The 14,765-nt window shown below is 31.3% G+C and overlaps 2 protein-coding genes across 3 annotated transcripts in view; one reads left to right on the top strand and one right to left on the bottom strand.

The window, feature by feature from the left end:
* LOC118194914 (uncharacterized) overlaps positions 1-4,381 on the top strand; it is a 54,531-nt gene extending 50,150 nt beyond the window's left edge. Inside the window, exon 4 of the mRNA XM_035366126.2 lies at positions 2,664-4,381. Coding sequence (XP_035222017.1) covers positions 2,664-3,066 — 403 coding nt within the window. The 3' untranslated portion in view covers positions 3,067-4,381. The remainder of the gene's footprint in view (positions 1-2,663) is intronic.
* Positions 4,382-7,904: 3,523 nt separating this feature from the next.
* LOC118194912 (P2X purinoceptor 4-like) overlaps positions 7,905-14,765 on the bottom strand; it is a 96,872-nt gene continuing 90,011 nt past the window's right edge. For both annotated transcript variants that reach the window (XR_004759174.2, XM_035366124.2), the window contains one exon: positions 7,905-12,701. Coding sequence is in view for 1 of the 2 variants with exons in the window: in XM_035366124.2 (XP_035222015.1) it covers positions 12,609-12,701 (93 nt within the window). In the remaining variant the exon portion in view is untranslated. The remainder of the gene's footprint in view (positions 12,702-14,765) is intronic.

The following is a 14,765-nucleotide window of genomic DNA, read 5'->3' as shown; positions in this document are numbered from 1 at the left end:
CGAAGCAAAACTTAACAACTTACATTGAAAGAAATGTTTAATAAAGTAAACAAATAAATATTAAACTTTTTCTTTTTGCAAATTTTGATACCCTTTAGATCATAATTGTTCTTTATTTCATAAATTACGGTTTCATATTTTTAATTTTGGAATTTCTGCATGCCATCTTACGAGATTTAAACTGATGATCTATAATCCGGAAAAATCGATAATCCGGAATCGCCGAAGTCCCGACGAGTCCGGATTAACGACTTTTGACTGTATTGTAAAAATGATGAAATCTGATTTTTTTAACGGTCCCTATAGTTATATTTAGTAAAAGTTGACTCTCTTAGAAAATAAACTGGCCGTGATATCTTAAAATTTCAGATCATTCTTTCCTAAATTCAGGGATCATACTCAAATTAAAGAACAAAGTATATAAACCCACATGCAACTAAAAATGAAGTATCAATTCAGTACAGTATAAAACTATTGTTTTAATATAAAGCTTCTGATGTTCACAGATTGAGACAAGTATTGAGCATTCGTATACAGACTGTCGTTAAAAGTTTTGATCATGCAATTGTTTAAAAAAAAGATCTTGTTTACAAACTCATAGAATTTGTGTTATAGAAAATAATGGCAGATTTCAAGTATTGGCACACAGTCAGTTATTTATATAAATGAAAAATATTTCTAGTCCAGCGACTTTTTTCCCTTTTTGTTTTTGCTTCTGTTAATGACTAATTAGATTATGATCTTACTGATTAATCAAACTGTATTTAAATACCATGAATGTATTTTTAACATTTGAAGACGTAAAATGCGGATGTAAAAATGCTTCCAGCATATCAAATGTAGTAGAATTTTAAATTAAAGAATGTTATACGGTAGCAATTCTCAAAGGAACATCACTGAATTACATCGAATGGGAAAAGTAAAAAAAAAAAAAAAAAAAGAGGGCAATAAGTTTGATTTTTCTGGCACTTTAAAATCTCTAAAATTCTCAAACCTCTAATCTCGGTCAAATTTTGTAGTACAGCAGTAAGACGTTCTATTTTTTAGATTAAAGTGTAAACTCAGCTTACTCAATCCATGACAGAATATGTGAATTTCATACAAAGACAAACGGGTCATTGGAATCCTGTTCTACTTGTATTCCTCGATAACTTCTACTTTTTTGTAAATACGTCAGTTTGCATACTTTTGAACAAAGTTGAAATGGAAAGGCTGGAGCAAAAGTTATATTTAGTAAAAGTTGACTCTAGTTAGTTAAATTGTTTAAGTACCTAGTTAAGTACCTCACTAGTACCTAGAAATTTGTTTCTTACATGTATTGGGGGATAAAACACAAGTCCATTTTCTTATCTGAAATATATGATATTAAAAACCAGTTATACTTAACTTCTAAAGTGGTATGAGCAGATACAGTTTACAGTAAATGCTGAACCTGCAGAACTAATTTTATTATTGAATTTAACTAAGTATCTTCAGTCGTTGACATGAAACTATCGCCCAGTTAAAAGTTTGAATTTAGTTATAATGTTTAATCCAATACATTGGGCTTATTTAAAGATAATTAAGTACTCTGTTAGCTTACAGAGAATTTTGTAACACTGAATAATAAGGAAACTGTTTAAAAAGTGAAATTTTATTAAAATCAAATTATCAAACATTACCAAAAATTGCATAAGAGTTTTCCCTTCTTCCATACGGAAAAAAAATACTGTAATGCATGCAAGTCTTATTTTTTGAACTAATGTTCTTGCTATATACAAATCGTATTTGAATATAGCTAGCAGTTCAGTAAATCAACAGAATGAAATTTAAAATTGCTTTTTAAGTTTGGAATTTGATTAATAAATCATCATGAATAAAGTAATATTTAAAAATGGTTAATAATAATATGAGGGTGGATCCAAAAAAAAAAAAAAAAGGTTACAACGAAAATAAAAATGATTTATTAAAAAAACAGATAGAAAATACAAAAGGGAATTTACTGGTATACCTGCCATGTCATTCTTCCACATAATCACCAAATCAATTTAGGCATTTACCTGAAAGCAAGACCAACTTGTTTAATCCGGCTTGGTAGAAATCATGTGCCTGCCCATTGAGCCAGTTCTCAGTCACTATTTTCACATCACTGTCTAAAGAGAACATTCCAAATAAATGCTCCTTCAATTTCAGAAAAAGAAAATACATTGGGTGCTAAACCTGGGTTATATGGGGGGTGACTCTAGATTTCCCACTTGAGGAGGATGCAGAATGATGACACCATCACTCAACATGTCAAGGCGTTTGCATCAGATGGCTTCACGTAACCTTGTCTAAGTGGCATAATAACGATCAGCAGTAATGGTGTCCACCCTCCAAATATTTGATAAGGACAACGAATCACGGCTTGTACCTATAAACGAGACCACTTTTCTGAACATGTTGCCATTTCAATCGCTCTGATAGCTCTTTAAACTTACTCTACCTACCCACACAATTACTGCTAGACAACTAGTGCCATCTGCCTACACCCTGGGGATAAAGGATTCCCTCCATAATAATTACTTTTCAAATGCTGATGCCTGTAACATTTTTTTAATCCACCTTTGTATAATAATGATTAGAAATACAGATCTTTATAAGTGCATCAATTTAAAAATATGCAATGAAATCTTTTATTTCAGTGGTCGGATAATACCAAGTTATGGTGCAGGAAAATATGATGATCCTGACAATTATCATAGTGACCATATACATGGTGGTTATGCAGGAGATAGCTACGTAGGGCCAACCTCTAAATATCCATCAAATGGAGAACATTATGGCTATGAAGAGGATTATGCCATCGAAAGTAACAAACCCATCATGGGAGACATAAGGAAAAGACTACTGGATTATGCGGGAGCTTCGGATTTGTACGAAGGAGAACCGGACTACCTTCGAGAAGTTGCACGAAATAAAAATAAATATGGAAGCATAGGAAATGACTATTATGCATATGGAGGCCCAGAGTACAGAAGTTCATACAGAAACTTTCCATATGTTGAATCTAAAATAATGATAGTTAAAAAATCTAGGACATTATAAAGAGTTTTGAACATTTCAAACAGTAGATAGTATTTCAGTATTACATGCATCAAATACAATAGAGCTCCAAATTTTCACCACAGTCCCCTCTGTATTCATAAAAACCAGGTATATTCATAAAAACCTGGGTAATTGGATTACATTTTTAATATAAACTAAATATTATGCATGCAAAATAATTTTAATTATTTCTGCCACTCATTTAATACAATATTTTTAAAATTAACTTTTAAATCCTTAAACTATGAAACACTTTTTCGACAAAATTAAACAATGAAATTATTTTTTACCTTCTATTTATATTTTAATTAGAATAAAACAATGAATACATTAATTTCACAAGCATGCTTCCTTTTGGAGATAACTAATTACTCAGCTATCCAGAAAAAGGAAGCATGTTATATGTTATGCTCAAATAAATCAAAACATTACATGTCATACTCAAATAAAAAAATAACTTTTTATTCTCAAGAACAAAAAATCACATGACTGTAGTTAACATTGTATATTCAAAGGCTAAAGTATACAGAAACTCACAACAGTGTGTTTCTTTTATCTATTTTCAGAAAGAAGGACTTATGGATAAGCAATGATTCAAGAAGTAAATAAAAAACATTAGCCCCATGTAGGTACATAATTGGTTTTCCGTTAATATTTATAAACTACATAACTGTTGAACATAGTATGCCAATCTACATGCCATACATATTAAGTTAACAGCATCTTAAAAATACGAACTATATATTACTTTTTTAGTATTTTAATGAACAAAGAACGTGAATAAATGGACAATAAATTGTCTTCAGGAGGGAAAAATGAAAACGATCCGAATAATAGTTCTACGGTACCCAGCTTTAGACATGCAGGATCATTCCATTCCTTATCAGAATAGCAAAAATACAATTATTTTTAAATGCAAAATTAAATAACATTTTAACTGCAGCAAAAATAATTCTGATAACATGATAATATTAATAATAATATATTGGAAAAAATGTAATCTTTCAGTTCAAATGTAATAAAACAATGATGTAGTGCCACCTTAAAAAAAAAAAAAAAAAAAAAAAAAAAACCACCTTTACAAGAATTGTTGAAAGAATGAGTTCAGATGAATTTATTTTTTATATTAGAAAACCTTTATAAAAAATCTTATATATGGGCTTCTCACATTAATTTTTTAAACATTTTATTTGATAGTGTATTTCTAGCTGTTGGAATGTGATAACGGAACATATGTTTACAATCTTATTTTTCTGTTAAACGTTCTTATATTGTTATATGCATTTATTTGTTATATAAACTTTTTTTAACTTATTGTCTGGAGTCATTTTTAAAAATCAGTTTGGAAGCATGAAACATTTCATGTTTTTGCATGAAAACAAATTTTTCACATAAGTGATGTAAAATAAGTTATAAATTCCAGGAATTAGAGAAAATCATCTATTTAATGGAAACATTCACAAAATAAAACTCTTATATAGACAAAATTCTGGTTGCATATAAAAACACTGAATTTTTTTTTTTTTTTTTGAACAACATTAAAGCAATAATCTAAAAACATTGTTATTATACGAAAAGTACTAGGTAACGCAATTTAAAAAATCTGATGTGTACATTACGATTTCCTTATAACGGAATATTAAATCATATGCATTTTTAGCTGCATTTCATTTAAAATTATTTCCTTGAATTTCATTAGAGATATATTTCTCATTCAACTGATTCAGTTCTCACTTCGCAGCAAGGCAAAAATACATAAAAACGCAAAATATCTTCATATATTTGGAGTAATACAATTTTGAAAAGAAAAAGTTGAAAGATATAACAAAACATAATGCACAAAATACAGATAAAAAAAAAATTTTTGTACAATTAAAATTACAGTTTTTACGCAAAAACAAGCCATTCGGCCAGCAGGCAAGAAGGCAGATTTTATTTTTTCGGTGCACAAAACCCACAGTTTCCTTTTGGTTCCACTCGGCAAAAAAGAAACCTGCAGAAAGACTTAATTGACTATTCTGCTAAGTCTCAAATGTAAACAAAAATGGTTAGATTATTCAATTACAGCAAAGCCTCAAGGGCTATCTGCCTAAGGGGAGGGATGCCTTTGTGGAGGACTTTCTAAGGGATAGTGGCTCGTATACACGTTACACATGAGGAAAACCACGAAAATACCCATGCAGCCAGCCCGTTCATGGGATTTGAACCTTGGACTGAACTACCAGTGTTCAGCGACTTTACCGCAGCACCTAAACAACTTTTAAATTGTTCATAATTCTATAACTATTGCATGCAGATTAACTAAAGATGTAGAAACTTCAAGATAAGAACAACATAATTCAATCATTTTTAAAGCAAAAATTGCACAATTTACCAACATATAAGAATAAAAAATACCGAGCTTAGTGTACAACTAAATGTTATAGCAGTCCTATATACAAAATTTCAAGGTTCTGAGGCTACTCTTTTTTGAGTTATGCGAAACCTAAACATACATACACGGGCACACATAGTACAGAGGTCACGAAAACGTCTTTTCCGAATTCACTTTAAATTCTTTTTGCAACTCGTTTTGGTAAAAAAAGTGCTTTGCTCTGTCCTTATGGGCAGATGACACGCAAAAACATCATTAAATTGCATTCAATAGAGCAGTCAAAATAGATATTTTGCTGAAATATGACACGCGAAAATTTTCGAGATTACAATACTTCCTTTTGCTGAAATATGACACGTGAAAATTTTCGAGATTACAATACTTCCTTTACTTCGTACAAGGAAGTAAAAGGCAACTTATAACTAGGCGGCATGCAAATGATCATTCCACAGCCGTTGTAATATGTCAAGATAAATAAAATAATAAAAATTTCAGGTAATCTTCCGATGCATACAAGATAAATAAAATAATAAATATTTGAGGTAATCTTTCCGATACATATAAAAGAGGACTTGTATTACTTCATAAGGCTATGAATTTTGCTTGATTTTTAAGATGCTTTATGTGTTTATCCCTACAAAATTATAACTGAAAAATTAAGAAATAAAATGTGCTGGTTGGTTTAATATTTGACTTGAGAAACTGAGTCCTTACATTAAAAAAAAAAAAAAAAAAATGAAGCTGTGATAAAGAAAATATAAATATAAATTTGGATATATAGTACAAAGTCTTTTATTAAAATAAAGTTTGTGGGTTGAAAAACAAAAATGTGAGGAATAAATAAGAAAATTACCAGACGTTTTGAAGAATTGAAAGTCATGGAAAATAATACAGTTTTCGATACATATAAATTTCATGCACATTTCTTTTCGGTGTTTACTTTATTAAAAAGTACAAAAAATCTAGTTCTTTGAGCATAAGTTATCATTTGGTTGACTTAACCACAAATTAAAGTCTACATTTTTTAAATACAGAAAAAAATTATAAACTTGAGAGCACATAATCCAAGATACTTGAGCTGCAGTAGAATTTTAAAAAGCATACGAAACGGAGTATAGGAAAAAAACAAGGGAGAGAGAAAATTATCAGCAAGTATCATGATGAATCATGTGTAGAAACTTAACAGACAGTCATTGGAGGGGGGATTTTAATAGCAATATTAAGATATGAAGGTAACTTTACAAAATTGATTAAAGAAGTTATGAGAATAAATCATGAATGTTCTGTGCTTCGAAATGACAATGGATAATGAAAATGTGTGTGAATAAATCATGATGCATTAAATAACTGAGAAAACATTTTCCTTTAGAACATCGATTTTCTTTCGATACCTTTTTGGAGCAACTGCCCGTGCAAATATCAAAATTGTAAGGATTGGCCGAATGAGCATCAGTAAAAAGTTTATTTGGCACAAAAATAAAGCTTGCTTTTCTTCCTATAATGTACTCCCCCTCCCCTGAGGGTAATCTAGTATACTGGCAAAGATCTGCACTCTGGCAATCTTGTCATTGGAGGTATACAAGCACGAATCCAGTTCCTAATGCCAGAAAGGGCTGTCTTAGTGGCTTCAGCCATCTTAGAAGTTACTGTGGCGGCCAGGAACATGATATCACAGTCACTCTTACCTACCCTTGTGTAGAGAGACAAGTGCCCAGTGGACAAGTTCAACAATGGGGGTCATTCAGAGAGGTCTATTTTGCATAAGTCTGTTTCTGGGATTGATGCCCCAGGTTCACAGGTTGAAGAAATTTGTCATACCTTCTCCTTGAAGTGATTTTGGCTGGCTTGCCCACCTTCTGTCTAATACGGAGGCTCTTTAGCTGGGTTTTGGTCACCTTAGTTGCATTAATTTGCAGAAAAGGCTAATAAAATTGATTGATTCCTATGAAGCAGTGAGAAGCCATAAAGGCTGCATTAGTTTTATAAACTGTGTTGGTAAGTAATTCTTGGATTCAGGATTCTATTTTTGAAATATCTTCTGATGAAAGGACATAACATTTCCCTTATTTTGCCATTATTTTAATTTTTGACCTTTGGGTAATTTAGAAAATCATAAAAATAAATAAATAAATAAATAAATAAATAAAATAAAAAAACAATGTTAGCTTTCAGAAAGAAAAAGTGCTACATTTGCTACTTTGTCGTAACAAGAAGGTTATTATGGCTGACATTACTGGTAATTTCAGTCTCAGAGATAGGTCTGACATTTCTGGACATGAATCTGCAATCAGAGAGATATTTTTTATGTGCCTATATTCACAGCACAATGCTTACAGTGTAGGCACGACCATTAATACTAGAACAATGCTATATACAAATCTAATGTACATCAATCAGCTGCGTAGAACAGAGAACTGGGGGGGGGAGGAGTCAGTGTACACATTATCAAGGAAAGACTAAAAAATATTATTGAAAAATCTTTTATTATTTTGTTCAAAAACAGCATTTAATAAAACTTAATGCACCTTAGCAAACAAAGAAATAAAAAAAGAAAAAATTGCACACATTTTTATTTTTAAAAATATTCAATAGCAAAACAAAACAAATTTTATTATATTGACATGTGAATATAAGATAATACTTTTTGCCTTAAAGTGCCTTTGTGAAATCTATATACCTGTCTTATCAGTTAACATTTAGGAACTTTCTTAAGCTAATTTCACATTCATTCTTTTAACTCAGGGATTCCCAAACTTTGTCTTCCATCACCTCTTTTGTTTAGGAATATTCTTTGATATTGCCAAGAGATGGCGTTTGGAGTCCATCTATTGGCTTACTTAACCCTTCCCCTTCTGAACACGTGACTTGGAAAAATATTCTTCTTCTTGAAGGTAGATTTCGATGCACTATGCAATAGAATTCGATTTAGATTCTTAGATGAAACTATTCAGTTCTTGCTTTTTGAGCTTTAATATTCGATTCAGGCATTTTAGCCTACATTGTATATATGTAAATATTAAGTTTAATTAAAATTTATGAAAAACCCTCCAGGCCATGCATCTTGTTTTGGATTATGAGTGATTCGAATTTGATCTAGAATACTTTCGTTTCGCTTTTAAAAGAATGGTTTTCTTCATTAACTCTTTCGCATCGAGAGACAACCAAATCTGTTTTCAACAAACATCGAAAACGCCTGTGTTTACGAATTTGTCTTGGAATAGTTTTCCTTTCCCCCTTGCTGCTCTTGGAGGTTTTTCTGCGGTTTCTTTCATTGTGTGCAGTTTCACCTTCGGGCCGGATTGCACCTACGAACGTCAATAGCTTTCCGTATTTCTCCTTTATTTGCTTCAAAAGAATGATTGACATGTTTTTTAACAACTCGCGAAACCAATGAGCCATACACTAACGTGGAGGGGAAAGAACTAGGTAGAAAATAAACGAGGCGTTGGGGCGGTTTGCCGTTGCCTGAATGAACGGGCGACTTCGATGCGAAAGAGTTAAGCCTCTTACATTTTTATTGATAATATGTAACATACAACGTAATCAGAATATAAATAACTTTAAAATAACAACTAAACAAAGAATAAAAATGAACACCGTAAAAAGAATGGTTTATCAGATTCATGTTTTATCATATTTTGTAACATTATTTTCAATTTTACAAACACAAGCGAGTTTTCAGAAACAAAACATACATTCTCACTGCACAAAAGTTTGATTATAATTTATGTGATGACTGTGCTTGATGTATTGATGCTTTTTTTTTCTTTTTTAATATTTGACATAAAATTGCTTAACTTAATTTTTCAACTAGCTTGTTCAAAAATATTCAACTGTTTCTGATTTTTTCCAGTAAATTATTGACTTCACTGAAGCCTGCCTACTTTAGTCTTATACTTTAAAACAGGCACTTCAAAATCGTTACCAGCCTCTCCATTTGCAATCGTAACTCACGTCATCATCACCGAATGGAAATTATTTTCTTATTGTCGCTTGAAGTTGAAGTTCAACTCCTTTCACTTACTTTTCATGAAGTGAACCACATAGAACGAAAATGAAGTGCGGGAAAAAATAAAGCAACTTGACATTTTTTTCTGCGGTTATTGATCCCATGATTATCAGTCGAACTGTGCAGCAGAGAATAAATTTGATATTTTAAAATTATAGACTACAGGTAATAAGAAGGAAAAGTCTGGTAATGACTTTCATTTGGGGATCTTTTTACTGGAGGATTTTTCAATTCCAATGCTTAGCATATCTATGCATTTTGAATAAGACTTCACTTATTGGTACGGTATAGCTTTATATCAATAAATAATTAACTACCAATTTTTTGTAATCGATGGGATCTTGATTATGACAACCGATTTCCTGTCTGTATTCAACTATCATCACACCCAATCACTCCTTGATCATCACTGACCCTTTTAACAATTTCATTGACCCCGTTGGGAATCCCTGAAATTTAACTATACACTACCAGAAAATATATTTATTTGGTGTTATCACATAGTATAGTAGTCAGATAAGTTAACGATCTTTCTTAAAGATGTATGACCATATATATAAATTTAGTTCAAAATATTAAGCTTCTAGATGTCAGGCTGTCCTATTTCTTCTGTATTCAAAAATGAATGATCATATTATACATGAAACCATCTGATATATTAGACAATACACTGTTCTCAGACAAAAAAAGCAGTAGTTTAGTTTCTAATGGACAACACAGTTCTTATAAGTGACCTTTCAATTACAAACAACAGAAAATATTTCAATTACAACAGAAAATATTTAATGTGTTATTAAAAACAACAATTTACTCTGAGAAACAAGAAAAATTTCCAAATTGTTCTCTATCCCGCTCCCAAAACGCTTGCTCATTTTTTAATTAATACAGTGCTTGCTCATTTTTTAATTAATACAATTTAAAAATTTAATCTGATTTTAAGATGTTTCTGCTATTTCTGCACCAAAAATAAATTATTACACGGCAATACAAGACAGCAATTTTCATTTGTTACGGCCACAGGATAATTAAACAGAATATATATTTATACTGACTGACTAGAGTAGACTAGAATTAACAGTTCATTCTAAAAATATGTCTCATAGCTTTCAATTATTATATATATATACAAATGACCATACAAATACACATGCACAGATAAAGTTAATATCTAATACAATATGAAAACAAATTATCAAAAAGTATCACAAAGTTATTCCACAATAATATTTTGTTAAGGCACATAGGAAAATGTATATACAAGTCATTTTGCATAATTCCAAAGTCACTTTAGTTTCTTTCTCTCATTAAGTATAACATTCAGTATTAAAAGGAACTTTTAGTACAGTTTAACACGTTAACTAGAACAGATAATAGTAATTTATTAATATAAAAAGAAATATCACTGGTATTTAAAATACGATTACAATTTTTCAGGTACTAAGAAAAGACGTAAAAAATTTATCACAGATTTTTTTTCCCCTTAAGTATACTAAACAAATATATCATATACATCTGACCAGTATAAATCCCAATAATTAAAATTGAGAATGGTTTTCTAAAGTCCTTGAGCAAATTTAAATGTCAATTTTAGTTGTATACATGCTATTAATAATCTTCATATAAATGCTAGACTTATACATTTTTCAGGCAATTGTTTGAAGCCACAATATTTTCAACAAGATAACTTTTAAAAGAGCTGTTCAGAAGGGCTAAAGACTACTAAATTCACCTGATTTGATCATGTCAGAATAGTTGCCCACTCATCAAAGTGCATTCTCATATGCAAATTACACTTACAAATGTGAAATATAATAGGCAATATTTTCTAGAATTATGTCCTTCCAGGCCAGTTTGAACAGCATGTCTAATCTAGCTTCAGCATATTTAACATCATAGGTCATCAGTACAGTTTATCAAACCTCTGTAAATTAAATATATTAATAATTCAAAGTTAAATGTACCTTTACTTTCTTGCTGCCATAAAAATAATTTAGCTGACATGCTCTGAAAAATCAGTGCCCTAAGCAGCTGCTACATAATCTATGCCTGGAGCTGGCACAGCTGTTTCCTACCTGTGATGTTTTACATTAACAGGGAAATTGTTTTCAGTGCTTCATTGCATATATGTTATGAAATAGAGGACCTAATTACCAATACATTAGGGAACCTAGTTACATAACCGAACTAAGCAAAATTGTTGGAAATAAATATGCCTCAAAATGTTTCATTCAAATTTCAGTAGCATAAAAAGCAGAATAGCAATTTAGGAATGCTCTCAAAGAATTGAAAACCAGCACACAGAAAATATGTCATAAAAGATGGCAGCTATATTGAGTACTAGAAACATGATCTACAATGTTGTAAAACCTTATAGGTAAGGTTAGTTTATGCACAGTTTACAGTGTATTTCTGTTATTACAGATAATGTACATTTAGACATGCACATGATTTGATAAATCCCTAGCATTAGAAACAATCATACATTTAAAAGATATTTTAAAATAGGAAAAGAAGATATCCATAGAGAATTACACTGTTTCAATATAATAACAAAAAATGGATGTTACCAAATCTGTATACAAAAGTAACAAATAACATTCATATAAAATTAACAAGTAAAAGATAGTAACACGGAATAATGAGAAAAGAGGATATGTCTTGTAAATTCATAATCACTAGCAGTTAGAAGGGTAACACTTCTAATTGTTGATAATTTTGTTGACAATTTGAACTTTTATTTCTATTAGGACAAACTGCTTGAAAGATATAAAAATTGCATAACTGAGAATATAAAATTTCCCTATGAATTAAAATTGAACATTGTAGAAAAATATGTTCCTGAATTAATGTTACTTAAATGAAATTATGATAAATAGTTACTGCTTTCAATACTAAACATACCTTAAAATGCTAACACTAAATTAAATTTCACAATTTTAAAATGATAAAAAGATAATTAATACTTTAATATTAACAATAATTACTTGCATTAAAAATGCAGACCTTTACTACTTTCATAAAAAAATAGTTAAAAATAAAATTTATAAAAGTTTACACCGTTTTTTAAATTAAACATGACAGTTTGCATTCTTGATACATTTTATATCAAAGACTGATATGGTAAAAATGTCATTCTCATCTTATTATAATAAATATATTTTAATCATTATCAAAAGTATCACTTTTGAAGTGAACACTTTCTTCAGTACGTTCAAAATCATCTCCTTTTTTCTTAAGTGAAGACAGGTTATTCTAAAAACAAAAAAGAGGGAAAAAAATTACAGTTTTTCCATTACAAGAAAAAATGAATTGTAAAAGGAATGAAAAAAAAAAAAAAACTACTATATATACAGCATATGTTTATACATATACACATTTAAAAAACTTCCTTTTCATGAATATATAGGGCAATTAAAGTTGTGATTTCAAAACGCTCTAACTTTAAAACTACCAGCCAGAATGACTTGACATTTTACCAGAAAAATTGTGAGGTAATGGAATTTTGTTTGATGAAAGGGGAAAAAAAAAAGTTCCAAAATATGGTGATAGATGACGTTATCAGGGTTCACATCGCTGTAGTGGAGTATGCAAATTACTAAGGCATGACATGTGCACCACAGACATAGCTGTGATAAAAATTCAGAGCATCAGCGGAACATATAATGCTTTGTCTGAGTGCTTCATCATTACTCTGACAAAGAAGGATCATGTTCTGTCTGTGAAGCTTTTCTATCCGAATGGTTAATGTGCATTAACAGCTATCAGAAAGTTCCAAACATTAAAAGGCATAAAATCCGGCCTGATGACAAAATATGACTCGTGGAAAATGATCAATTCGAAGACACAGGTTCATTAGATGTGAAATGAGGTAGAAGACAAAAAACAAATTTGGCCATAGCAGTGGAAGATGTGGCCACAGCATTACAAGAACAGATAAAAAGTGATGCAGAAATCAGCAATGCAAAGGGAACTGGCCGAATGTTTGATATGCTTATCAGCATAATGTGTAAAGTCCTACAGAACATCTTGTGCTGTTATGCATATGAGATAATCATGTGCAGCAGTTGCAACCTGCTGACCTGGAAACATGTGAATTGTTTGCACTACGATTTCTTGCCCAGATGGAAGTGGACAATGAATAGCCACTCTGGGGTCTGATAAAGCCCATTTCCATTCACAAGATTCTGTAAATATGTAAAAATTGCAGGATATGGGTGACCGAGAATCCACTCCCACTACAGCCTTATCTTTTCAGTCTGAAAATGTCACTGTGAGGAATAACAACAGCATTTGTCCTCGGTCCATTCTTCATCATGGAGATCACACCTGGAGGTCCCGTTACCTGCATCATTACTGGCAAGGCATATAAAGCACTTTTGCATAACCACGTCCTTCCGGCACTTCAGCAGCATCAGTGTGTGGATTGCATAATATTCATGCAAGATGGCACTCCTCCGTACATTGCTACTCGTGTGAAGTAGCTGCTGATTGCTTATTTTGGAAATGATAGAATCATAGGCTGCCTTTTTCCGACAGAATGGTTTTTCAGCCATGTTCCCCCGACCTAAACACATGTAAATTTTGGCTTTGAGGATGCTTGAAGAACATTGTGTACAGCGGACGGATTGCAAATTTGGCCGACCTGAAGGTAAGCATCCTGTACCTCATTCATAGCATTAGCACAAATACCCTGCAATCTGTTGCGGAACATAATTGTGCTTCCAACTAGTAGCAGAATGAGGCAGAGGGCATATTGAAGAACTTATGCATTAATCATCCATAAGAAGTCTGTTTCATAAAGCTTCTCTTTTTCTCTGGTCACTTTCGCTGTTTTTGCTGTAAACATGTATTCTTGCCTTTTTGCTAATTTATTAGTCTTTACTGTTCTGAGGTTTTCTACTGCTTCCTTTTGACTAATGACATTTCTGTGTTTAATAAATCCTTTTAGGCCTTTCTTCTAACATTACAATGACAATATTAGCACATCTATCAGCACATTTTGAAACTATTCCCCCCCCCAAAAAAAACCATTGTTTCATAATTGCTCATAAAATATCAAGTCATTCTGAACTGTAGTTTTGAAATTCTAGCATCTTGAAATGGCAATCACCCTGTATGGTTGCTTCACTGATCAGCACTTTTGAACTGGATAATGTTATTTTCTACCAGAAATATTCATTTGATTTCATATCTTTTAACTATCAACACATTTACCAGCCCCAATAGTCATGTTTTTGGCTGTGGGATGGCACTCAAATTCATGCTTTGCTTCATTTGGCAGTGCAGTATTATCACTGATTCAGACACTGTATGGGC

Source organism: Stegodyphus dumicola, chromosome 6, assembly GCF_044657685.1.
Source record: "Stegodyphus dumicola isolate Sdum_Otavi_A_Nest chromosome 6, ASM4465768v1".
NCBI lineage: Eukaryota > Metazoa > Arthropoda > Arachnida > Araneae > Eresidae > Stegodyphus > Stegodyphus dumicola.
This window is presented reverse-complemented; position numbering and strand designations above follow the sequence as displayed.